This window comes from Chiloscyllium plagiosum, chromosome 7 (assembly GCF_004010195.1).
Source record: "Chiloscyllium plagiosum isolate BGI_BamShark_2017 chromosome 7, ASM401019v2, whole genome shotgun sequence".
Classification (NCBI taxonomy): domain Eukaryota; kingdom Metazoa; phylum Chordata; class Chondrichthyes; order Orectolobiformes; family Hemiscylliidae; genus Chiloscyllium; species Chiloscyllium plagiosum.
The window spans coordinates 61561648-61586153 of NC_057716.1; the positions used below are offsets into that span (position 1 = coordinate 61561648).

Below are 24506 nucleotides of genomic sequence, written 5' to 3' on the forward strand. Positions count from 1 at the left end.
TCCAAAAGAAGGGGGCATAGGTTTAAGGTGAGAGAGAACATGTTTAAAGAGGACCTGAGGGGCAAATCTTTCACACAAAGAGAATTGCACATATTTTACAAACTGCCAGAAGAAGTGATGGAAGTGGGTACAATCACAACATTTAAAAGGCATCTGGATGGATTATATAAATAGGAAGGGTTTCAAGGCATGTGGGCCAAATGCTGGCAAATGGGACTAGATCAGTTTTGGATATCTGGTCAGCGTGGATGGGTTGGACTAAAGGGTCCGTTTCTGTGCTGTGTAACTATGTAAATTTATAACCGACTAAACTAACTATCTGCTGAGCTGCCTATCTTCATGATTTAGCATTAGTTTGTTTGTGAGTATTCAGAAAATAAAACCTTAAGCAAACATATGTTACCATGTGAGCCAAGCATCAGATATACGAAAATATTTATTGCACTTTAGATTTATGGACCTTCAATAACTTGATTTTAAAAGTAAATATGTCAAGTCTTGCTCAAAAACAAATGACAGTTGAATTCCATACTTGTATGCCTGTCTTTCAGGCCACTACTATACTAGACTCCTATAATGCAACTTGAATTGTATTTTTCTTCACTATGAAGATTCAATTATATTTTCCCATTCTTTCATAGAATAGCAATGTCGGAAAACAAAGAAATAAGATGAACTAATTGAGTTTAGTGGAATGGTCAGATGCTATTTTAAGCACAAAATGTACAGTTCCCACAGATTTGAAAGAGCTATGAGCTCAGTGTGCTTACAGTAGCTGTTATTTCAAGTAATAATATCTAGTTCAGACCAGAACTGCAGCCTTTGCCTGTTAAACTTACATTAACAGACATCATTCTGTCTCCCCCCCACCCCACCCCATGAAATCTCTAGTTTGAGTTCAAACTAAATTCATGCAACACAGAAACCAATGTAATGGCATGCATTTCAGGCTTGTTATCACTTAAGGTGCCTTAGATTACTGGCAGTGCGACATTGTAAATGTATTCTTATTGAAGCTTTCAGATCATCATCAAAGAGGAACTTTAACATTGTGAGCTCAGAGCTGATATGAATCTACAGTGCTTTTGCATATGACAGTATCATTGTAGACCCCTGAGTCATACATGGAGGATGCTATTCATAAATAGGAAAACAGCCACTCAAAGCAGCAAACCTACAGAAATGCAGAATATTAGTTGGCTATTTGCCTGGAAGACCAGGATCTGACAGATGCCTATGAAGGCCCAGCAGTCCCATGGTACTTAGCGAGGAGTCCGGTAAGGAAGGGTGCCGCACTGGACACAGAAAGGATGGTGACTGCTGCTGTTGAGACTGTGAATTTTGTTCTTGTTCGTGGTCCAAAAATGTGGCAAAATTATCTTCTGATATTGTGTTGAGATGAACCCCACTTGACAAAGACTCTTTGGATTTCAGTTTGGATTTTTCAAAATCTGGAAATTCTGGACTCTGAAAGAGAGAAGGAAACATAAAATCTGAAATAGAAATATCACCATAAATTATATTTCAGATCTTATACTTGCAATGGATACAGAACTTTTGTTACTGTTGATTAGTCATTTGAAGATATGTCTTCCATTGCAGAACTTGCAAGTTTGAGATCCAGGATTATTGCAGCTAACACTTTTGTTAATGAAATTCCTGCATTCAAATGTAATGCTGGAATCTAGGATGGAACTGAATTATACTAGGTTTCAGGGGGATTTCACCAGGAGAAGACAGACTATGGTGGGATCCTCCTTAATAAAGCCAGCTTCAGGTTATCAAGATAAATTCACAATTATATTAGCTAAAGGCATGTGTTGTATAAGATAATGGGTCTGAAAGGGTTAATGTTAGAGACTGCATTTGGGTCCAGTCAATCTAATGACTTCAGACAATCTTGTGTGGAGAAAGAGGTGTCTAGCTTGAGATTTCAATAAGATCAGCTATGTCGTTGGTGGTTCTGGATAGCTTTAGTAATTATGTGTTACTAACCAATGCAACATGTACCTTTTGCTACTGTACAATAAACTACAGCTTGGTTTTATGGCAAGTGCTTCTTCTTGCTAAGAATTACTAACTGAGTGGTCTATCCTCTATCACTTTTAACAAAATAGGCCCTTACTCACAGAATAGACAGGAGAATTGGTGACAGTGCTGTAGCTCAACAATTAGCAGGTTGTGTAACACATACTACATGGTGATCACTGGTGGAATCTACTTAAGTACCTAAAGGAGAAAATGAGGACTGCAGATGCTGGAGATCAGTCGAGAGTGTGCGCGAGAAAAACAAAGCAGATCAGGCAGCATCTGAGGAGTAGGATAGTTGACATTTCGGGCATAAGCCCTTCATCTGGAGATAAAGGGCTTTTGCCCAAAATGTTGATTCTCCTGCTCCTCTGATGCTGCCTAACCTGCTGTGCTTTTCCAGCACCACACTCTCGACTTAAATACCTGAAGGCACAATAATGAAAAGAAAAAATCTATTTAATCCAGGATAAAAGAAAGAATCAGAAAACAAATGAGTTGACCACTTTAATGTTATAAATATCATCAATGCCTTAAAAATTCTCGGTCAGTCAGCAACCACAAACACTTGAACATATAGGCATTCATCAGAACTTGTTTGCTTTAGGCTAAAATATAGATAAGAGAGGATTGAGGCATGTGCTCCACTACAGAACTTGGTTGGCTGAGGAATTGATGCAGTTTACTGCAGTTCCAGTTTTTGAAGCATGTGTGAAAGAGTGAGGCAGAATTCTAGATGTGTAAAAACATATGTGTAAGTAGATGGAATGAGGAATAGTTCATGCCTTCCACCCTAAGGACATGAAGTGGTAATATTATTGGTCTTAATTAACTGCTGATGAAATACTGTGATTTGTTATGCTTAATGAAAAGTGTAACTTAAGTGTTGCTGATAAAGGGTCAGCTTTGACATTTTGAACATACACTCTAAAAGGCACCAAATATATTTCATTAAACCTCCAGTTAATGTCCTTAGGGAAGGTTTAGTGTATGCCTACCCCTGCACTTGCTCACCACTTGCATGAACCTCAATTTCATGGAAAATTCCCCTCAACCCCTTTAGGTGTAATACTCTGAAGGATTAAAAGAGAAAAATCATGGCATGTGCTTAATAGGTGGGAATTTAAAAATAAATTGTTTCCTACCATTCCATCTTCCAGCATATCTTCTGTAGGCACATGCTTAAATTGCCAACTTCTACCCTCCATTCCCCCAGTTACTTGAGATAATGGAATTGCTCTTGGTCAGGCCTTTAGAAAGTTTAAATCATAATATCCAATATGGATATTCACCTGTGGTGTTGTTGGAAAGCTGTGTTCTGACCTTACAGATGCTACTGGTTGGACAGTCTGTGCCATCCTTGCAGATGATCTTTGATAGTCCCTTGTGGCTGTTACCATACTGTATGCAGGTGGTCCTGACATGGATTGTCGTTGCAGTAACTGTAAGACGGTGTGAATGTCAGTAGACAGTTGTGTTTCCAGCCTAAAAAAAAACACCGTATGCTTAATTTTTGTATCTTTCTTACATTCTGTACACATATTTAGAACAAATTACTTTTTGTCAGTATTATGTAAAAACCTGATTTTAATGATAATAAAGAGCTGAGTTGTTACTTGTTTAAAAATTCCATGAAATAAAGATATATTGTATGTAATCATTGAGAAATGTTCAACTATGTATCATTAAAACAGTTCTCTCTTGAAGTAATGTTATGCAAATAAATTTAATCTTCTTAATCTTCTCTCTGCAACTTTTTGCATTAGGAATCAGCATGTACATAAAACAATACCTCAGTCTTCAGGCCACCAAACTGCTTCTTTGGTTACCTGTTAATAGGACTTGCTTAGAAATATTACACCAAATTACGCCTTTGAGCCCAAACACGGTCTTTTCTGATCATACCTACAAGCCTATTTCTCCATCACCTTAACTGTTTTTCATTCATCCAAGTGTCTAAATTAAACATTATTGTTAATTTAGTTTTTGTATCAACCACTGACTCTGAAGCATTCCACGGCCTCTCATCTCTGCCTCAAGATATTTCTCCATTCCTCTGTTCCATATCTCTTACACTTAAAGCTATACCTCTGCAAACTAATCTTCGAGTTCTCAACTGTCGAAACAGTCTGCTTCAATCTAGTTTGTCCCATTATTTCATAACTTAAAACATGTCTAGTATTTCAACTTATTTGTGTTACTTAAGTGGCTTTCTGTTGCATCTAGTTCTGAAGCCTCAGCATCCCAAAACTGCAAACAGTAATTCAACTGAGGGCTCAGTAAAGTTTATTTTACTTGATTAAGCACTATCTTTGGCTTTGTTTTAATCTTATACCTCTGGAACTGAAAGCTAGAATTTTATTACATTTTCTTTGTAAGACTTATCAATTTGAGATATCTGATGCAACATTATATGAACACATTCCTATGACATACTGCTTTACTCAGCATTGAGCCTACTTCCACTTGGAATATAATTACTGCTTTTCTTTACACTCATAGTGACAGTGAATGTAACTGCCACTTCTTCTCCATTTGACCTTTTAGAGAATTAACTATATCTTCTATTTCAATATGATCTGTAAACAGAGATACAATTCCCTCTTGGCTTATATCCAAATCGTTGGTACATACAATGAAGAGTGGTAGCAATGAGCCCCAAGGAACACCATTACATAATTCAACTACCCTGAAAGACTGCTATGGCCTTTTCCTCTATGTTTGTTCCCTGTAATCAATTTTCAAACCAACTTGCTGTTAACCAGATACTATTATTGTCTGGTTAGTACCTGTAGATGTTGGAAATTAAATCTGAATGTTTAATTTTAGACCAATAAAACTTTTCCCAACATTTCATCATTTAAAAGAAAACAAGCAATCTTTATTAGATATGAAAGAATTAAATAAAAAAAACAGCATGATTAACTTAACATTATGGCTTGTATTTTCAGCTCAGAGTTGATAAGTGAAGTTAGGACTACAGATACTGTGCTGCATCAGGGAAGAGGATAGCTCCTGGACATGTTTCAAGATAGAGTCACACCCCTTAGATTAATTACATTAAATTTACTTTGTAGTTAGGAACAGGAGGCTATGATTGTGTTAAGGAAGTTAACATGGCCCAGTATATTTTTGGAGGAGCTTCAGACAGACCCTTTGCTCCAATAGACATGAAGTTCTTGCTCAGGTACAGACTGCAGAGAAGAAGAAGCAATGTAGTACAGAGCATCATTCAAGTGGCTGGAGAAGAGCAAAATGCGGTAGTATTGAAGGATAGCATAGGGTAATGGAACCATTCTCTTCAACAAAAACACAGTACATGAGGCTTTGTTGCCTTGCTTGTGCCAAGATTCAGTACATCTGGGTTGAACGGGAACTCAGGGGAAGGATCCAGTTATCATGGTTCATGTAGATATCAATAACACAGGTAGATTTAGGAAAGAAGTTCTGCAGACAGATTACAAGAAGCTCAGGGCTAATCTAAAAGCAGGAACATAATGTTAACAATCTCAAATTACCTGGGTCATGTGTAAATTGACATAGAGTATAGAAAATTAGAAAGCTAAATGCATGACTCAAATACTGGTGTAGGCAAAATGAGTTCAAACTCATGGGGCACTGCCACTAGTACTGGGGAGAGAATGTGCTGTTCTATTGGGACACATTTCATGTTGGAACCAGTATCCTAGTAAATTGTATATTTATGGTTGTAGACGGGGCTTGACAATAATCAGCTGGGTGGGGGTGCAGGGTTCTTTGGAGGGAAATGGAAGAAACAAACAAAAGAAAGAGCAAAGGGTGCAGGGTAATAAAGAGGCAAAGTATGACAGGCAGCAGCAGGAAATATAAGCAGTAAATTGCAACAGAAATTAGAATCAGAACAAATATTGATGGCAAAAAGTCAAAACTTAAGACTCTATCTGAATACATGCAGTATTTTTAATAATAGAGATGAATTGAAAGAACAAATGGAAATAAACAAATTTGACTTGATAGCTAATGCAGAGAAAAAAACCCCAAAGAACTGTGAATGCTGGAAACCAGGAACAAAAATAGAAATTGCTGGAAAAACTCAGTAGATCTCGCAGCATCTGTGGACAGAAAGCAAAGTTAACATATCAGGTCCAATGACCCTTCTTCAGAACTTCTTCATATCTTTAAAATGTCTTAATCTGCATATTGACTGATCAAAGTAGATGGGCAAAGGTCATATGGAAGACAAAGTTGTAAAATGTATCAAGGTTTTTTTTAGAGCCGTACATTTCACAACTAACTCAGGAACAGATATTTTAGATCTAGTAGTGTGTAATGAGATAGGATTAATTAGAGATCTTGTAGTTAAGGATCCACTTAGGGATAATGATCACTACATGGTTGATGGGAACCAACTTGGGTGTCAAACCAGTGCCCTCAACTTAAAAAGGGCAATTACAGAGGTATGAAGACTTGTCTAGATTGGGCTGAGAAACTAGGATAACGGGGAAGTCAGTGGATGAATAGTAGTAGACATTTAGATTAGGTTCCCTACAGTATGGAAACAGGCCCTTCAGCCCAACAAGTCCACACCGACCCTCCAAAGAGTAACGCACCCAGATCCATTCCCCTACATTTACCCCTGACTAATGCACCTAACTCTATGGCCAATTCACCTGATCTGCACACCTTTGAATTGTGGGAGGAAACTGGAGCACCCGGAAGACACCCATGCAGACATGGGGAAAACATGCAAACTCCACACAGTCGACCGAGGCAGGAATCAAACCCGGGTCCCTGGTGCTGTGAGGCAGCAATGCTAACCACTGAGACACCGTGCCACCCCACATTAATTGTGGCACTCAATAAAACTTTATTTTAGACAAAGAGAAGGACTTGACAAGAAGGATGAACTATCCATGGTTAACAAGGACAGCATCCATTCAAAACTAAAGAATTGCAAAGTGGTGAAAACCAGGGGTGGGCCAGAGGATTGGGATTTTTTTTAGTAACCAGCAGAGGATGATTTAAAAAGTGATACAAAGGGGAAGAGTTTCTATGGGTACATAAAAAGAGAGTAGCTAAAGAAAGTGTGAGATGCTTGGAGAATGTGATTGGGAAATCACTAATGGTGAACAAGGAAACTGCAGTTAATTTGAACTAATATTTTGCATTGGTCTTCATTATAATGTAAATATCTCACGTAACAAGCTGTTCAGAATCTGAGTTTTCTTGTTCTGGAGGATGTCGAGGGTGAAAGAATTTTTTGCAGTGATGGAGAGTGTGTCCTCCAGAAGATGTTAAACACCAGGAATGGGCACATATTATTGGCTTCACTATGGACTCTAATAGGGGTTATGTTTAGGCCACCAATCCTGCATTATTCAGGTACAGAAAAATGAGGAATAAAACATTCCCTCCTCAATTCTTTGTGAATATTATATTCTGTGAAGATGAAATTTTACTATACAGGTCTACAGCCAAATGCTGGAAATAAGAATAGGTTGTGTAGTGATTGAAACCATGGCCAGGAGATTCTCATTGACTGTGAGATTCTTGCTTGGGGTTGTTAACCTGGGCCAATCAGGGAGTGCTGGCTGACTGATATAAATAGCAGATTCAGATGGTCTGGGGAATGGCTTTGAGCTGAATAATCACAGCCCATGTACAGTGCACATGTAAATAAAATGCGACGTGGTGTTGGGATTCTGGCCTCTGTGCAATTGTTTCAGGTTGGTTATTTGTTTGTTTATCAGCCATGCAGACACAATGGCCAAGTAACATCCTTCTGTGCAGTAAACTTGCTATGTTTCATAGAACATAGAACATTACAGCGCAGTACAAACCCTTCATCCCTCGATGTTGCGCTGACCTGTGGAACCAGGTTCTATGTTAATGATTTGGATTAGGATGCAGAGGCTAACATATCCAAATTGTCTATTGATACAAAAATAGGTTGGAAGTCACAATGTGATTTGAACCTAAGGAATCTACAATGGAATATAGATTGATTGAGTAAATGAACAAAAAATTGGTTGATGAAATTTAAGGCAAGCTTTTATGAGGTCTTACACTTTTGGATGAAGAATCAAAAGACAAGCTATAATTTAAATGAAGAAAGACTTCATAAAAAGGAGCACAATGGAATCTGGTGTTCTTGAATATGAAGCACAAAGGCTTGCATATAGGTGCAACAATTAATTAAGAAAGCAAATGGAATTTTGGCCTTTATTGCTAGGGGACTGGAGATTGAAAGTAGGGAGATCATGCCACAAATGTACAGGGTAATGGTGAGGCCACACCTGGAGCATTGTGCATAGTTCTGATCCCCATATTTAAGAAAGGATACATTGGCATGGAGAACAGTATAAAATAGATTCATTAGGTTGACTGGTCAGATGAAGGGGTTCCTTTAGTCCAAAAAGATTAGGCCTTTATTCATTAGATTTTATAAGAATGAGGGCTTATCTTATTGAAACACTCAATATTTGAGGGGGTCTGACATGGTAGATGTTGAGAAGATATCTCTACTGCAGAGAAAATCTCAAGCTAGGAAACATAGTTGCAGAATAAAGGGACATCCATTTAAAACTGAGATGCAAAGATTTGTTTTCTCTCATGGAGTAATGAATATCTGGAATTCTCTACCATAGAGTGTTGTGGAAGTTAAATCACTGAAAGTATTTAAAGAGAATGTCAATATATTTTTGAAGTATCAAAGATTTAAAAGTTTTGAGGAATTGAGCCCTGGTCTTATAGTCAGACATGATTTTATAGAATGGTGGAGCAGGCTTGAGAAGACAGATGTCCTACACCTCCATCTATTTCTTTTATTTCTTTAACTATATAAGCAACACATTTACTTCTTACTTCCCCAAATATTAATTTTTCTGAGACCCTTATACTTCTTCAATACTTGTAAGCTAATTCAGCTGATTACTTTCACTTGCAATAAGACACTGTGAGCCCAACTGTAGATTCTCCCAGCAACTTCATTCTAGGTGATCTTCAAGCTTCTATTTCATGACAAAACTCAAACTGAACTCAAGCCTCATCTGTATTCCATACAATCAATGTTGAAGTTAGCATTTTCTGATGCTCACAGAAAAGAGCAGCATGGTCTCTCTAACAGTCATTTATTTTGGCTAAGGTCTTGCAGAACTGCAAACCACATCAAGTCCAGACTTCAACTAACTCTTTCTGTAAATGCAGACATAACATAAAGCTAATGAACTTTCCAAAATTTCATTCACTTCCATGCTCTGGGCTGTCCTCAAACTATCTTTCAGTTAATTAATTCTCTTCTTTAGTTTCATTTTCAATCTCATGATGCTTTCTGATCTTTAAATATTCAATGAATGCTTTAAAAGTAATTTAGCTCTTACTCCCAACACAAAAAAAAAATTCCGGATTGCAGTTCTTTGCTAATACTTTAGACATTTTGTCTCAATGCAATTATCCAACCAAGTAATCCTCCATGATGTTTTATAGGTCTCACCTTCCTAACTGTTACACTTCTATGTCAACCTGGTCTCAACCTTTTAAACACAATATGCATTGGTTTCTTTAAATTATTTATCCCATTTTCCACAACTAAACTCTAATTATTAAAATAAATTAACATTGAATAAATTATTTTTAATAATTGTCCTTAACTTCAGGTAATAATCTCCCGTGTTGTGTTCTTTAATGCAGTCTAGAATAATTCTCTTCAATCATTCCAAGCTCAAGCAGATGTTAGGCCTTTGCTCAGCACCAGCTAATACTACATGGGTAGAAGATCTTTTGGGAATGGATTGGCAATGTTTGTGGACCAGCCATGCATACTTGGAGCAAACATGTCTCCTCATATACAAAAAGTCACTTTTAATTCAGCTCCCAGCCAAAACTGGGCACACTCACTTGCCAACAAAGTTGCCATCATGTCAAAAAGCACAGTGGTTGGTGGGAGGGGGTTGGGGATGTCGGGATGGGCAGCAGTAAAACTAAAGAACTGATCATGGACTTCAGGAAGAATGGAAGAGGGCGTGTCCCTATCTACATCAGTGGAGCTGAGGTGGAGAGGGTTGAATTCCTGGGAGTGACAATAACCAACAATCTATCCTGGACCTCCCATGCTGATGCGACAATGAAGAAGGCACAACATCTCTTCTTCCTCAGGAGGGTTAGGAAATTTGGCATGTTCATGAGGAGCCTCCCCAACGTCTACAGTTGCACCATAAAAAGCATTCTATTTAAGTGCATACTGGCTTGGTATGGTAACTGCTCTGTCCATAACTGTAAGAAAATACAGGAAGTTATGTACACAGCTCAGACCATCACACAAGCCAACCTCCCATCCATGGACTCCATCTATACTTCTCGTTGCCACAGAAAGGCAGCCAACATCATCAACAGCCTTCCCAAACTGGTAATGCTCTCTTCCGAACTCTTCCATCAGTCAGGAGATACAGAAGCTTAAACATGTATACCAACAGGTTCAAGACAGCTCCTTCCCTGCTGTTATTGGATATCTTTCACTTTAAATCTAATGTTGAACTTGCTTTCTGCACCTCATGTACAGCCGTAACCTTGTATGCCTTGTTTTGTCTAAACACCTTCTGACCTTGTATGTTATGATCTGCCTGAACTGCTCACAAAGCAAAACTTTTCATTGTACTTAGGTACATGTGGCAACAATAAATAAATGGAAGTAAAGCAGTCTTGGTTAGTTTTAAAGCATCCAGTCAAACATTTCTGCTCAGCCAACCGCAGCCCCCACCTCCCCCCACCAAAAAAATTAATTAGAAACACATTTTGGCTGCGTTACTTTCTCTTTAATGTTTTGGATCTGATTAGAACTTGCATGGTGCCAGCTCTGACTACATCCAATATAAAGTGGAATTCAGGTTTATATTTCAATCATCGAACATTATTTGCCTCTTATAAGTAACAAACTGCTGGACATACCACAGGCACGTTAAAACTAAACTTCTTTCAAAATGGAACGTGGCCATCATTGACTTTGATGAGAATGATAAGGATCCCATCCCCACCTTTGAGGCTGTTAATACCCAATAGCACCAGGCACTAGGAAATGTGAATCCCTATTAGTGAGATTAAAAATTAACAAGGTCTCAGGTTTGAAACAAACAAAATAAAAGCAAAGTGCTGCAAATACTGGAGATCTGAAATGAAAACAATAATGTACAAAGTGGTGGAGACATTCCATGCTAGAAAACCTGAAGAATTCAGAAGCAGAGTCATATCTAACTCGCAACATTGGGTGGAATCTTCCCAGCTCCTGTAAGATGTAGCCAATTGTGAGTCAGTTCGGAAAATAAGCTCAGCAAAATGAGATCCTTGACGTTGAGAAAAAGGTCTGATTTTGCACCCAAGGTTTTGATGCTGCGAATCTTGTTACTAAGTAGTGAGAGATTTGTTCGTATATATTAACATGTCATTTTTACTTAATCTTTTCTCTTTTAAATGCAGGTTCCTATTTCTCCTAGAATGTGACAATTCCAGACATTAAAGTCTGAGCAGATACCTGGCTTCTCCAGTATACTGCTTGCTGCCCTCGGTCCATCTTGGCCAGCATATCCTAACAGCTCAAGGCATCCTCCCACATCCTTTGTCCATGGAAGTTGCCACTGGACATGTACCACTGTTGACACACCCTCACGGTACAACTCTCACTCACTCACTTATAACATAATTCACTACTTCAGTACCAAATCCTGGAGTATGCTAAGAGCTTTCATTGTAATACTGCTGCCAGGTCCCTCTGTGCACATTCATCTCATGCATAACACAGGGTATATCTCAGGACACTAAGTGTGGTGCCAGTTTAGTTCTCTAGTGCTCACGCATTTGGGCCTACTTGGATGCTCACTGCATCTATGTTTTGTTTTTTCTGCGCATGACCACCTCTCTCAGAATTGACAGCATCACAATAGTTCTGTCTTTCCTTGCCTTTTACTGAAGACACGATTCAGATACACTGCCATGGTTGCCAACAGTGATTAGACTATGTTGGACGACACCATGCTAAGTCATGTTACACAAGTTTGTGTGGCAAAGCAGTCTGCAAGTACTGTGAACTAATCACCATGTCTGAAAGTCTAAAGGAGAAGTCCTCTGACCAATCAAGGAAGAGTATGGTCAGTTCTAGTGTAGTCAGTCAAGGACATTGATATCAATCCAGGAGCTTTGATACATTGCAATCTCCAACTGTATTTGTGTGACATGACTTGTTCTGCAAGCATCAGAATAGGCTCACTATTGTGCAGGCAACACATGGCCCTTCTTGTTTAAATTCTCTGTTTCTTAATGTATTGCCAACAATGCTGTACTGTCATTTATGTGTATGTGAGTTCTGACTGGTTTACATTACTAAACGCCTGGTCTGCTTTTAATATTGCCCACATAGGTTCATTATAACTATGACCACTGGAAGCGGCCCACAGCAGGGATTATTGACACTGAGGTTGTGAAGCAACAGGGGTGCAGAGGAATTGGACGGCAATAAATGTACTAACAAGCCCAGAATCAGCAGTGACCTCCAGTGGCAGCTGAACAACTTCCACATAAAGAAGTCATGGCTGAAGGCCCCCTTAGGATACAAAGTTGCTAAAGGAGGCCCTAAGTCTAATGTTGATACCATTTCCTAAAGATGAGCCAAGGTACAGTGATACTGCAGACTGAAGATGTATCAGAGCACTATCACAGAACAGTGTCATATCTGCTGGGGCTGGACTTGTGATCTCAATGAGTGGGTGGCCATCTTATCCCAGCGGCTATCAAGGTGACAGTCCCACTAAACGTTTCTGCACTGGCTGCTTCTAACGTTCCATTGCAGACCTGCAGTTAAATTCTCTCCATTAGCTCTGTTTCTACAGATGCTGCCAGACTTGCAATTTCCTTTAATTACTAACTTAGACTTGAAAGGTTGGGCAGAATTACACAAATGCAGAAAAGGTGGAGAGATATTAGAATATAGAACCCCTACAGGGCAGGAAGAAGCATCACAAGTGGAAGGTATGTTGCTCCCAAGGCTAGAATTGAATCTGAGTTCCTTGAATCAAAATTCACAGGACTAGATTCCAAACCTTAAATGTTCAATAATGCAGACATAAGCCCATGTTTGCATGCGTTAGCAAGGCTGTCAGTACAATGGAGTGAAGCTGGTTCATGGAAAGAAGTGCACTCAGTGGAGAAAGAGACATGTATTTGGAGTTGTTTCTAAACCATATGTTCAAAGAATCCTATCAAACTGTGATGATAATTTTGACAAGGCCTGCCCTCTTTATAACTAATGCTGTGACTTTGACGTGTACACTTCTGCTATTACATAACTTGTAGTACAGGGAGAACTTCTTAGATTTACCAATTAATGTGGAAAGTATGTAGCGAGCAAAATGCAACTACCTCTCAAGAACTGACAAATGCCAAGGTGTTTAACATCCTTGTTCTTCAAGGGATATGTAGTGTTGATGAATCCAGAGCTTTCAAACTCTGCACCTATGGCCTTAAGCTCATTGCAAAAGTGAACCTTGAAGTATAGCATTGTAACCCATTACAGCACAAATTGACTGACACTCAAAGGGTCCACACTCTTCGTGAAAGGACATTACAGTTTCTGCACAAGTGGAATTTCATAGTCTGTCTGAAATAGGACTGGAGATACTGGGATCACACTGTTCAGTACACTGTGAGTAAATGTGGCTGATAAGGGTTTGCTGCAGGCATCAAGGCATTTTACCAAACAATATTGAAACATGACAGTTCACTTTGAATTTTAACTTGTAAAGCTTCTGGATATGTCACACATGCATCCATGAAGAATAATTTATCATGTTGTCTTCAAATCCATAAAAAACCTTACTGCAACAAAGACATTTTGAAAAAGGCTTTTGCTGTTTGCTGCATTTAATCTTTACACAAAAACAGTGGAGAAATTTTCTCTAACAATATTATGAATCAACAAGATTTTAACATTGTAGAAAGAATGTCCAACTCAAGGCAAGGAATGATTAGCGATAGTCAGCATGGCTGCGTGTGTGGAAAATCGTGCCTTACTAACTTAATTGAGTCTTTTGAAGAAGTAACAAAGAGGATTGATAAGACAGAGTAGTGGACGTGATCTTCATGGACTTCAGTGAAGCGCTCAATAAGGTTCCTCATGGTAGACTGGTTAGCAAGGTTAGTTCACATGGAGTACAGGGAGAACTAACTATTTGATACCAAACTGGCAAGAAAGAGGGTGGTGATGGAGGGTTGCTTTTCAGACTGGAGGGCTGTGACCAGCGGTGTGCCACAAGGAACAATGTTGTATCCATTGCTTTTATATAAATGCTTTGGATGTGAATATAACAAATATGGTTAGCAAGTTTACAGAGGACACCAAAATTGGAGGTGTAGTAGACAGCAAATAAGATTACCTCACAGTAAAACGGGTTCAGATGGGCCAATGGCCGAGGAGTGGTAGGTGGAATTTAATTTAGATAAACGTGAGGTGCTGTAATATGGAAAGGCAAATCAGAGCAGGACTTATACACTTAATGGTAAGGTCCTGGGAAGTGTTGCTGAACAAAGAGACCTTGGAGTGCAGGTTCATAGTTTCTTGAAAGTGGAGTCCTAGGTAGACAGGATAATGAAAAAGGCATTTAGTATGCTTTATTTTATTGCTAAGTACATTGAGCATAGAAGTTGGGAGGTCATGTTGCAGCAGTACAGGACATCGGTTAGGCCACTTTTGGAGTGCTGCGTTCATTTCTGGTCTCCCTCCTATCAGAAGGATGTTGTGAAACTTGAATGGGATCCAAAAAGATTTACGAGGATATTACCAGGGTTGGAGGATTTGAGTTATAGGGAGACGGTGAATAGGTTGGGGCTATTTTCCCTGGAACATTGGAGGCTGAGGAGTGACCTTACTGAGTTCAAAAAATCATGAGGGACATGGATGGGTTGAATAGCCAAGGTCTTTTCCCCAGAGTGAGTGAGTCCAGAATTAAAGGGCATAGGTTTAGGGTGAGTGGGGAAAGATTTAAAAGGGATGTAAGGGGCAACTTCTTCGTGCAGAGGGTGGTGTGGGTAAGGAATGAACTGCCAGAGGAAATGATGGAGACAGGGACAATTACAACATTTAAAAGGCATCTGGATGCATATATGAAGAGGAAGAGTCTAGAGGGATATGGACTAAATGCTAACAAGTGGGACTAAATTAATTAAAGATATCTGGTCGGCATGGACGAGTTGGACTGAAGGGTGTGTTTCCATGCTGTACATCTCTATGACTCTATAACACAAATTTTCTTACATTATCGTTAGAAATATTGTCCATAATTCTGAAATTATAATATAAAATATGCTTTTGAGTTTTTTTATACGAGATGTGTCTCTGGTAAGGATAGCATTTGCTGCCTAAGCCAAATTGCCTGTGAGATGTTTATCTATTTATTTCAGATTTCTAGCACTTGCAGTATTTTGCTTTTAAACCACTACTCATATTGTTTTCAAATTTTCGTATTCAAAAGTGAAGGGCACTTTTAGGAATTGACACAGACAATTTACCAAGATATCTTCCTTCCATTACTCTGTGCAAGAGGTGAGGTTGGAATGACTAAAATAGAGCCTGAAGATATGATTACCTGCTGAGGTGTTCCTGAAGTAAATCTAGTCTGTGCTCCACTTCTCCATATGTTATATCGCTTCCAGACTCTGAGACACCACGGGCTGCATGAGAGGAGGCTGACTGCGTTGACATATCAGGGTATTCTGCTGACTTTCTCTCATTAGCATCTGACAAAACATGTTTAAAAGAAAAGCCAAAAATTAACATAACCATTTTTAACATTTATTTTGTTACCTTCGACAATTCCTCTTGCAATAGCAATCCCAGGAAAGGACAAAGGCAAAATGTTGCAGATATGTATTAACTATAAATAATATCTTTGTTAACTATCTACTATTGGTTTTCATAGGTATAAAATTATAGTTGCTGAACTATGATTGGATATGTTTTCAGGATTTTTCATAGAGTTTTTCACTTTGGGAGGTCAGGTGACATTTCTCATACAATTCTCCATTGCTCACTTTATTGTATCTGCATCCCATCTTTCCAGTGTTACCTTCACACAATCATCCACTCACTAGTGGCAAAAGTGCTCATGGTACCACAACCGTCAGATCTTCACACCACAGATACCATATTTATACCTAGCTGTACACTGTTTCAAATATAGTGTATTGCTGTACATTTTTAAAGGAGATGCCAGAGAACTGGACATCTGGTGGATGGAGTAGTGCAGAGGAGTGGCATCCTCTTTCCCCAGGACCACCAGATGAGACCACTGCGTCAGATCTTTCCAGCCTTATCCAAAGTCCGAATCACTGTTTCCCTTGTACAGAGGAATGCGCAGCAATGTCACAAGAAGTTTTGTAATCTTCTGCACTTTACATGTTAAGTTGCATTTGCTCTGGGACTAAATGGGGACTTTTTGTCTTTGAGACAGCAATAGTCATTAAGTGATGATTACATCCAGCTTAGATCTATTGAAATATCAGAGCTCTGATGAAGAGTCATCTACACGCGAAATGTTAGCTTGCTCTCTCTCTCTCTCCACAGATGCTGCCTGACCTGCTGTGATTTCTAAGATTTTTGTTTTCAGTATGAAGTATGTCTGCCTAGTTTGCCAGAACTTTAGAAAGTTCCAGGAAACCATCCAAAAATGTATAAAAACAGGGTTCACCTGCCGACTGATCTCTCTTGAGTCTACTGGAAGCCTTTGGAGAAGACCAGCATGGCAAGATGTAGAGACCAGCTGACCATCCAGTGAGAGAGAGAAAGAGAGAGAGAGGAAGAGAGAAAACAGCTTTGCAGATTCAGACTCAGAGAAGTGAGAGAGTGACTATGTAAAACTACAAGAAACTTGGGAAGTATTGTAAACCTAAGGAACCAAATAGGTTTCGAAATAGCTTATTTAATATTAAAGGTTATTGTGACTTGTTTCCTAATGAGTTTTGTGTTGGTCCTGGCTTGTGTTCGTGATGAGTTGACTGCTTCGGTATTGTGGTAAATTCATCCATAACATTCTGGTTGGAATTGTCCAATGTGTTTAAGGAGGAATGAGACAACAGGATCAGATCTTAAAAGTCTGCCCCGGGTACATTGTGTGGGGCTTTGATGCTTACATCGTAGACAACTCTAATGTTCCTGGTTTGTTTCATGGGCCATATATCTCACAAGGATGGTTGTTGGGATTCAAAGATCACCCCCGTGACCATGACTGATGACTCTGTTATACAACTCTCTGACTGAAGCCAAATGTAAATACAATTCTGCCCATTTTTCAACTAGGACCACTGTGGAGCAGATGATAGGCCTCCTGAAGGGAAAGTTCCAATGCTTGAATTGATCCGAAGGTCCTTGTTAGACACTCCAGACAGAATGTGCTGCATCATCTGAGCATGCTATGATCTGCACACCTGCAGCAGGCAAAGAAGTGATGTGGTGGATGCTGAAGAGCTAAGAGGGAGCAATAGTCTTCCCAGGAGGAAGATGAGGAAATTGAGTCAGAAGAACATCATCTTCACAGTGATAGAGTGGCACAATATCAGGTCCTTTAAGCCAAGCAGGATTTAAGTGACACCCAGTTGCAGTCAATGAAAGCTGGATGTAGTGATTATTTATTGACTGAAAATTTGTTGTTGCTCAAAATGCAAGCAGTCTGTTTCTATTCTTTGAGGCATGTACAGCTATTATTTGTTTCTTTATGGTTTTCTTCTGCTGTTGCTGAATAAAAATGCATGTTTTAAACTGTTTGAAGGCTTCCTTGTGAGACACTTCCACATTGAACAATGCTAAGAGTATGAGCTACACTGGGCTTTGTGTAGACCAGGTTGTAAGATGCAATGGGGCTGCATGACTTGGATCTTAAACAATGCTGGACGTGAACTGTACACTTTAATGTGCAATAAGTAGGCTCTGTGTCACCTCTGTGCCCTGTGATGCATCAGTTTGTGGCTGCCTTCTCACCTTGTGCACAATGAAGGGCAACTCTGGACTACCAATGCTTGATTGTGCGCAGCTGGGTTTCAAACATGGCACTGGCACTAGGGATCAAGTAAGTGGTCAATATTTCTACCTACAGCGACTAGGAGACAACAATGAGCATAGAGCCTGAGGGGCATGGTGCACAGGTAATGTGGTGAGTTTGGAATGATAGTGTGAAAAAAGCTCATGGAGAGGTCTCATGATTTCTGGTAAGATAAATAAGATCTGGAGATAGGTCACAGTTTAGCTGAATTGCAGAATAGCCTTAGGGAGGACCTATCTTATTCTTTATTCAAAATTGAACAAAATGATAAGCAAATGCCTATGTTCTATGGTATTCACTCTGGTTCATATAGAAGGAACTCATACCCAGATTGTATCACTTACATCAGCAATAAAATTAAATTGAAGTGAATTTGGAAGCACTTGGGAAAATTCAATCAAGGGGGTCACCAATCAGAAAAGTCACTGTTATAAATAGAATGGATAGATAGGTTCATAGTGAACCTGTGAGTAGTAACTGCAGGAGAGAAACAGCTTGGGATTGGAGGAGCAATGAGCAGCAATAAGTCAGTCAGTAAGTGAGCAAGCAAACTGCCAAGGTGCGTTTACCATAGGAGCTTCAGCAGTACCGGCACAGGGTTCCTCACAAACTGATGTGTTGTGTCAGTGATGCTGAGGCTGAGGGTCCCAAGTCTTGAGAGAGCCGACTATTAGGAGGTTCACCTGCTAAGTCTGGGTGGAGGCGTTCTTCTGCAGGGGGTTGGAAGGAAGAGGCTCAAAGTAGGTTGGGGGAAAAGAAATGTTGCAAGGAGAATGGTGGAAAATTAGGAAGCAGCAAGGGTGTTAGTGGGAGAGAAGGAGGCTACAAGCAGGCATACTGGGTATTATCTTGAATTGTCTCTTTGACTGTTTAGCTTAATTGCCAGGTTCATTGCATGAACATTTTTCTGTCTCAATGCTATTCAATGAAATGATCTTCAATATTAAATTCAATAAACTAAAGTATCACTAACATCAGCTTTGCTGGGTTTTGTTCTGATTCCTTACCTGACACCTTAATTCTTCTTTCAGCTTTCCTGCTTTGTATTTCTGATCCTTGTGCAAACCCCAGCCTGCAGCTCTCTTGTATCTCTGAAGGAAAGTCCAATATTCCAGAACATAATGGTTTCTTCTCCTCATCAACAGAGGTAGAAAAGGATGATGATGGTCCACTGTGCTTTTCTTCCGAATCTCTTTTTTTACAATAATTTTGCTGTTCTCCTTGTGAGATATCTTGAGTTGCTTCGTGGAACTCATAATCATTTTCATCATCATCTGTGATGGCAAATATTATTGAATAAGGTGAGTGATTGCTATTATAAACAAATCAACCTTGGAAAGTAGGCTGACTTTTGATTATTAACCTTACGGATTCCCATTCATCAAAATGGTCAATTTTTGAAGTGAGATCCATGTAAGCACTGGTAAAATATTGTATCCATTACCTCAAATCCATTTAAAATTAAATTCAGTTTATTGTTCACATTGCACTGTTAGTTTTCACATAATGATGCAGTTCAGCAATAACTGTAATGAATGATTTAATTCAACTGATGATCAAATATAGTATGGGGAGAAAGTGAGGGCTGCAGATGCTGGAGGTCAGAGGTGAAAATGTGTTGCTGGAAAAGCGCAGCAGGTTAGGCAGCATCAAAGGAACAGGAGAATCGACGTTTCGCGCATAAGCCCTTCTTCAGGATTCCTGAAACGTCGATTCTCCTGTTCCTTGGATGATGCCTGACCTGCTGCGCTTTTCCAGCAACACATTTTCAGATCAAATATAATATGCCAATTAGTTGTATTTTAACAATCACATTTTGGAAATAAAATGGAACTCTATTTTAAAACAAGTATATTTTCCTACATGCAAAAATTAAATGTTTTTGCTTCTATTTGCTAAATTCTCATTTTAGGACCAACATTAAACACAAGAGATAAATTACCTTCATTTATTTGCTTTTTGAAGGAAAGCTTTCTTCTTCGAGGTCTGGGAATCTCCTCATCTGAATCATCACTTGTTTCTGCTCTGAGCAGCATGTCTGCCTAGAATATAAAAGAATAGCAGTGGGTGGCATTAGACAAAAGTAATGACAGAAAATGAGACAGAAATATTTCAGTATTTACTGAATCACAGTTTAAGGGACATGAATAAACATAAAGGGTAATTTTGACAATAAAATTAAATGTGCAATATTGGCTCATCTGTCCACTTAATGGTATTTTCTGATTTTAATCTAAATAACAATCACGAGATGTGTAATAGAAGGTTAGTGGGATGGGTCAGATTACTGTGACTCAGTTACCATTTATTGAAATAAATTATCTTTCAAATGTTTCATAAGTTAGCAAAAACTGATTTAAATCTGCTTTGGTAGAGTTGCCATACCAGTCTAATCTTGGCAGTCCATTCCATATTTTTGAGATAAATGATATTAACATCTGGCTGCTTTTAAACAGAAGAAAATAAGAAATAGAGACTTCAAACCAACTACAGGTACACCATTCAATAAGGCTGATTTCGACCACAACTCCATCTCATAGAATCAAAGAGTCATAGAGATGTACAGCATGGAAACAGACCCTTCGGTCCAACCCGTCCATGCCGACCAGATATCCCAACCCAATCTAGTCCCACCTGCCAGCACCCGGCTCATATCCCTCCAAAGCCTTCCGATTCATATACCCATCCAAATGCCTCTTAAATGTTGCAATTGTACCAGCCTCCACCACTTCCTCTGGCAGCTCATTCCATACATATACCACACTCTGTGTGAAAAAGTTGCCCTCTTAGGTCTCTTTTATATCTTTCTCCTCTCACCCGAAACCTATGCCCTCTAATTCTGGACTCCCCGACCCCAGGGAAAAGACTTTGCCTATTTATCCTATCTATGCCCCTCATAATTTTGTAAACCTCTATAAGGTCACCCCTCAGCCTCTGACGCTCCAGGGAAAACAGCCCCAGCCTGTTCAGCCTCTCCCTATAGCTCAAATCCTCCAACCCTGGCAACATCCTTGTAAATCTTTTCTGAACCCTTTCAAGTTTCACAACATCTTTCCGATAGGAAGGAGACCAGAATTGCATGCAATATTTCAACAGTCTCCCATGGGGTACCTTGTCGAACGCCTTACTGAAGTCCATATAAATTAAATCTACCGCTCTGCCCTCATCAATCCTCTTTGTTACTTCCTCAAAAAACTCAATCCAGTTTGTGAGACATGATTTCCCACACACAAAGCCATGTTCACTATCCCTAACCTGTCCTTGCCTTTTCAAATACATGTACATCCTGTCCCTCAAGATTCCCTCCAACAACTTGCCCACCACCAACGTCAGGCTCACTGGTCTATAGTTCTTTGGCTTGTCCCAACAGTGGCACCACATTTGCCAACCTCCAGTCTTCTGGCACCTCATCTGTGACTATCGATGATACAAATATCTCTGTAAGAGGCCCAGCAATTCACTTCTCTAGCTTCCCATAGAGTTCTAGGGTCCACCTGATCAGGTACTGGGGATTTATCCATCTTTATGCATTTCAAGACATCCAGCACTTCCTCCTCTGTAATCTGGACATTTTGCAAGATGTCACCATCTATTTCCCTACATTCTATACCTTCCATATCCTTTTCCACAGTAAATACTGATGCAAAATACTCGTTTAGTATCTCCCCCCATTTTCTGCTGCCTTGCTGATCTTTGAGGGGCCCTATTCTCTTCCTGTTACCTTTCTGTCCTTGATGTATTTGTAAAAGGTCCTTGGATTCTCCTTAATTCTATTTGCCAAAGCTATCTTATGTCCCCTTTTTGCCCTCCTGATTTCCCTCTTAAGTATACTCTTACTTCCTTTATACTCTTCTAAGGATTCATTCGATCTATCCTGTCTATACCTTACATATGCTTCTTTCTTTTTCTTAACCAAACCCTCAATTTCTTTAGTCATCCATATCTCCATGTTCCTTAATTCTTTTAGTGCCCAAACATCCATTAACTTCTTCTTGAATACCTGTATACTCAAATGAGCATCTATGGCTCCCTGGGGTAGAAAGAGTTATGAAATTTCTCCTTATTCTAGTCTTTCTGTGTCTGTGACTTCCTGTTCTAGATTCACAGGAAAATCTTTTCTCTGCATATACCCTGTCAAGAATTTTACATCTTTAAATTCAATCACCTCTCATACTTCAAATTCTAAGGGGTAGAAGTTGAGTTTAATCATAGAACAATCCGTTCATCCCTTAATGATGAATAGGTATTTCAAGCTTGACCACACTAATGCCCTGTATAACTATTGTAAGATTTCTTAACTCCTATACTATAATTTATTCTGTTAAATTCTGAGAATTATCTACAGATGCACCCAGGTCCCTTTGAATGCACACAATTGCCAGAATCTCACTGTTTCAATGATCACACCATTATTTTTTATTCTTTTTTTGAAAAGTGAGTAACTTAGTACTTTACCATGAATTACCATTTTATTATAATTTTATTGGCAATACTTCATTAGGTATTTTGTATTTTATTTCTAACCTTTCTGATTCTCATGTAAACAGTACTATAATTGTGCACTGAAGTTGTATTACGTAAATACATTTTCAAATGTATCTTCTCATTTAAAAGTGCCTTAGACTGGATTTTGAAACAACCAAGATAATTCTCACATTATTTACTTTTATTTCTGAATTGTATATTCCAAAGAAAAATCAATAAAATTGATACTTATAAATCAATAAAATTGATTTTGTCACACCAGTTGTATCAAAACAATTTATTTGCTGATATTTGGAGATTATTAAGAGCAATACGTTATGTTGCCGTAAGTAGGTCTTTTGTAACACAATTCAATGTGTTTGTAGAGAATTACTAGAATATTTAGCTGGCATTGTTATGGATGTTTACATTTCTTCAGGTCAATGTGTACCAGGGAATCATCCTAGGGTCGTGCTCATCGAAATAATTTCAGTGGATTTCCAATTTGATTCATGTCTGCACCCCCTTCTCAAAACCTGGTGGAGTGTGAGTCATTGTTGAAGCAGGCCTCAGGTACCTGCCTCAGGATAGCATACCAACTGTATGGCTGGATGGCTGACTAAAATATTGAAAGAAAGAAGAGCTTACATTTATGTCGCCCTTTTGTCAATCTCAGTATATCCAAAAGCAGCTTATTGCTAATTAAGAATTTTAAAGTGTGGTTACATTTGTATCGTAGAAAATATGACAGCCAATTTGAACAGAGCAAGATCTCAGAATTAGTAATCTAATAATGACCAGGCCGTTTGCTTTTAGCTATTGAATGAGGGATAAATATTTGCTAGGGGGAATCTCTCTGCTCTTCTTTGCATTAGCACTATGGGGTCTACCTCTTTCGTTCTCCTATAATGACCTAATTGTCTAATTGTATCAGACAATGTTATTAATTGTTGTTCTCTGATGCTAAGATAAATAATGGGGAAAGAAAATGTACGTTCCAAGAACTATCTCAGGTGGCACAAGGATTTAACAGGTATAATCAAGCTCCACGCTTTCAAGAACTGAACAAATCGGCCTTACCTGGGAAGACAAAATCTTTGTAAAATATCCAAACTGAAACAAATCAACTCTGAGAGTGCAACCCACTCTTGGTACTGCTCCAAGTCTCATGTTAGTGTATGCGTTCAGGTGGCTGGAGTGGGACTTGAACTCTCAATGTTCTGACTGTGAAGTCAAAATACTACAATTGAGCCATTGCAAATACCAAAATACTAAATGCTGCTGGGCTGACTTGGGTAGAATTGATTAATTACACTACATGCATAAGATTGGGCAGATATACTAATGGACCACCATTATTTTTTGAAGTAAATTCCATAAAGTACCAATGGGGTGTGGGAGCTAGCAGAATGGCTTCCCACATAATCATGACTTAGCCTGATGAAATTTATATCAGGTCGCTGGTATAAATCCAGAAAGAAATTTGTCCCATTATAATTTGATGTGTGAGCATGTTGATTCAATACTTAAAGAGAATTTGATACTGTTTAACTGTTAAGTCATCATTAACACTGTTTAATGATTTAGTGTTATCTCATTTTAATTACTAGGGCATCGATTGTGGCATTGCTTCCAATAGTCTTACAACCAAACTCAAGGCTTTATGTAACAAAGCTGTCTGGCACTGACTGAGCACTAATGGAATAATGTGTTCAAATATATATTGTGTGATGATAAGTATAACAAATTGTCTGATCTGCAAAACACCTGCAACTTTAAGCTTGAGACGTGATTACATTAACAGGGCATAAAGGTCTGAAAAGGAGACCAGAGAGGGAAGAGAAAGAAAATCAGGAAGAAAGGCAAAGACAGAAGGAAGGAAGAAGATTGCATTGACATAGAACCTTTAATATATCACATAATTAAGTTATCACAAATGCTATGAGAAAACGTAAACAGAAT

At 38.9% G+C, this 24506-nt stretch overlaps 1 protein-coding gene across 4 annotated transcripts in view; it reads right to left on the bottom strand.

Annotated features, from left to right (window-relative positions):
* Nucleotides 1–213: 213 nt before the first annotated feature.
* Nucleotides 214–24506, bottom strand: part of LOC122551638 (potassium voltage-gated channel subfamily H member 7-like) — a 461508-nt gene continuing 437215 nt past the window's right edge. For all 4 annotated transcript variants that reach the window (XM_043693876.1, XM_043693877.1, XM_043693875.1 and 1 more), the window contains 5 exons: nucleotides 20023–20122; nucleotides 19088–19354; nucleotides 15633–15783; nucleotides 3321–3513; nucleotides 214–1467 (listed from right to left, as the gene is read on the bottom strand). In XM_043693876.1, coding sequence (XP_043549811.1) covers nucleotides 1201–1467; nucleotides 3321–3513; nucleotides 15633–15783; nucleotides 19088–19354; nucleotides 20023–20122 — 978 coding nt within the window. In that variant the 3' untranslated portion in view covers nucleotides 214–1200. The remainder of the gene's footprint in view (nucleotides 1468–3320; nucleotides 3514–15632; nucleotides 15784–19087; nucleotides 19355–20022; nucleotides 20123–24506) is intronic.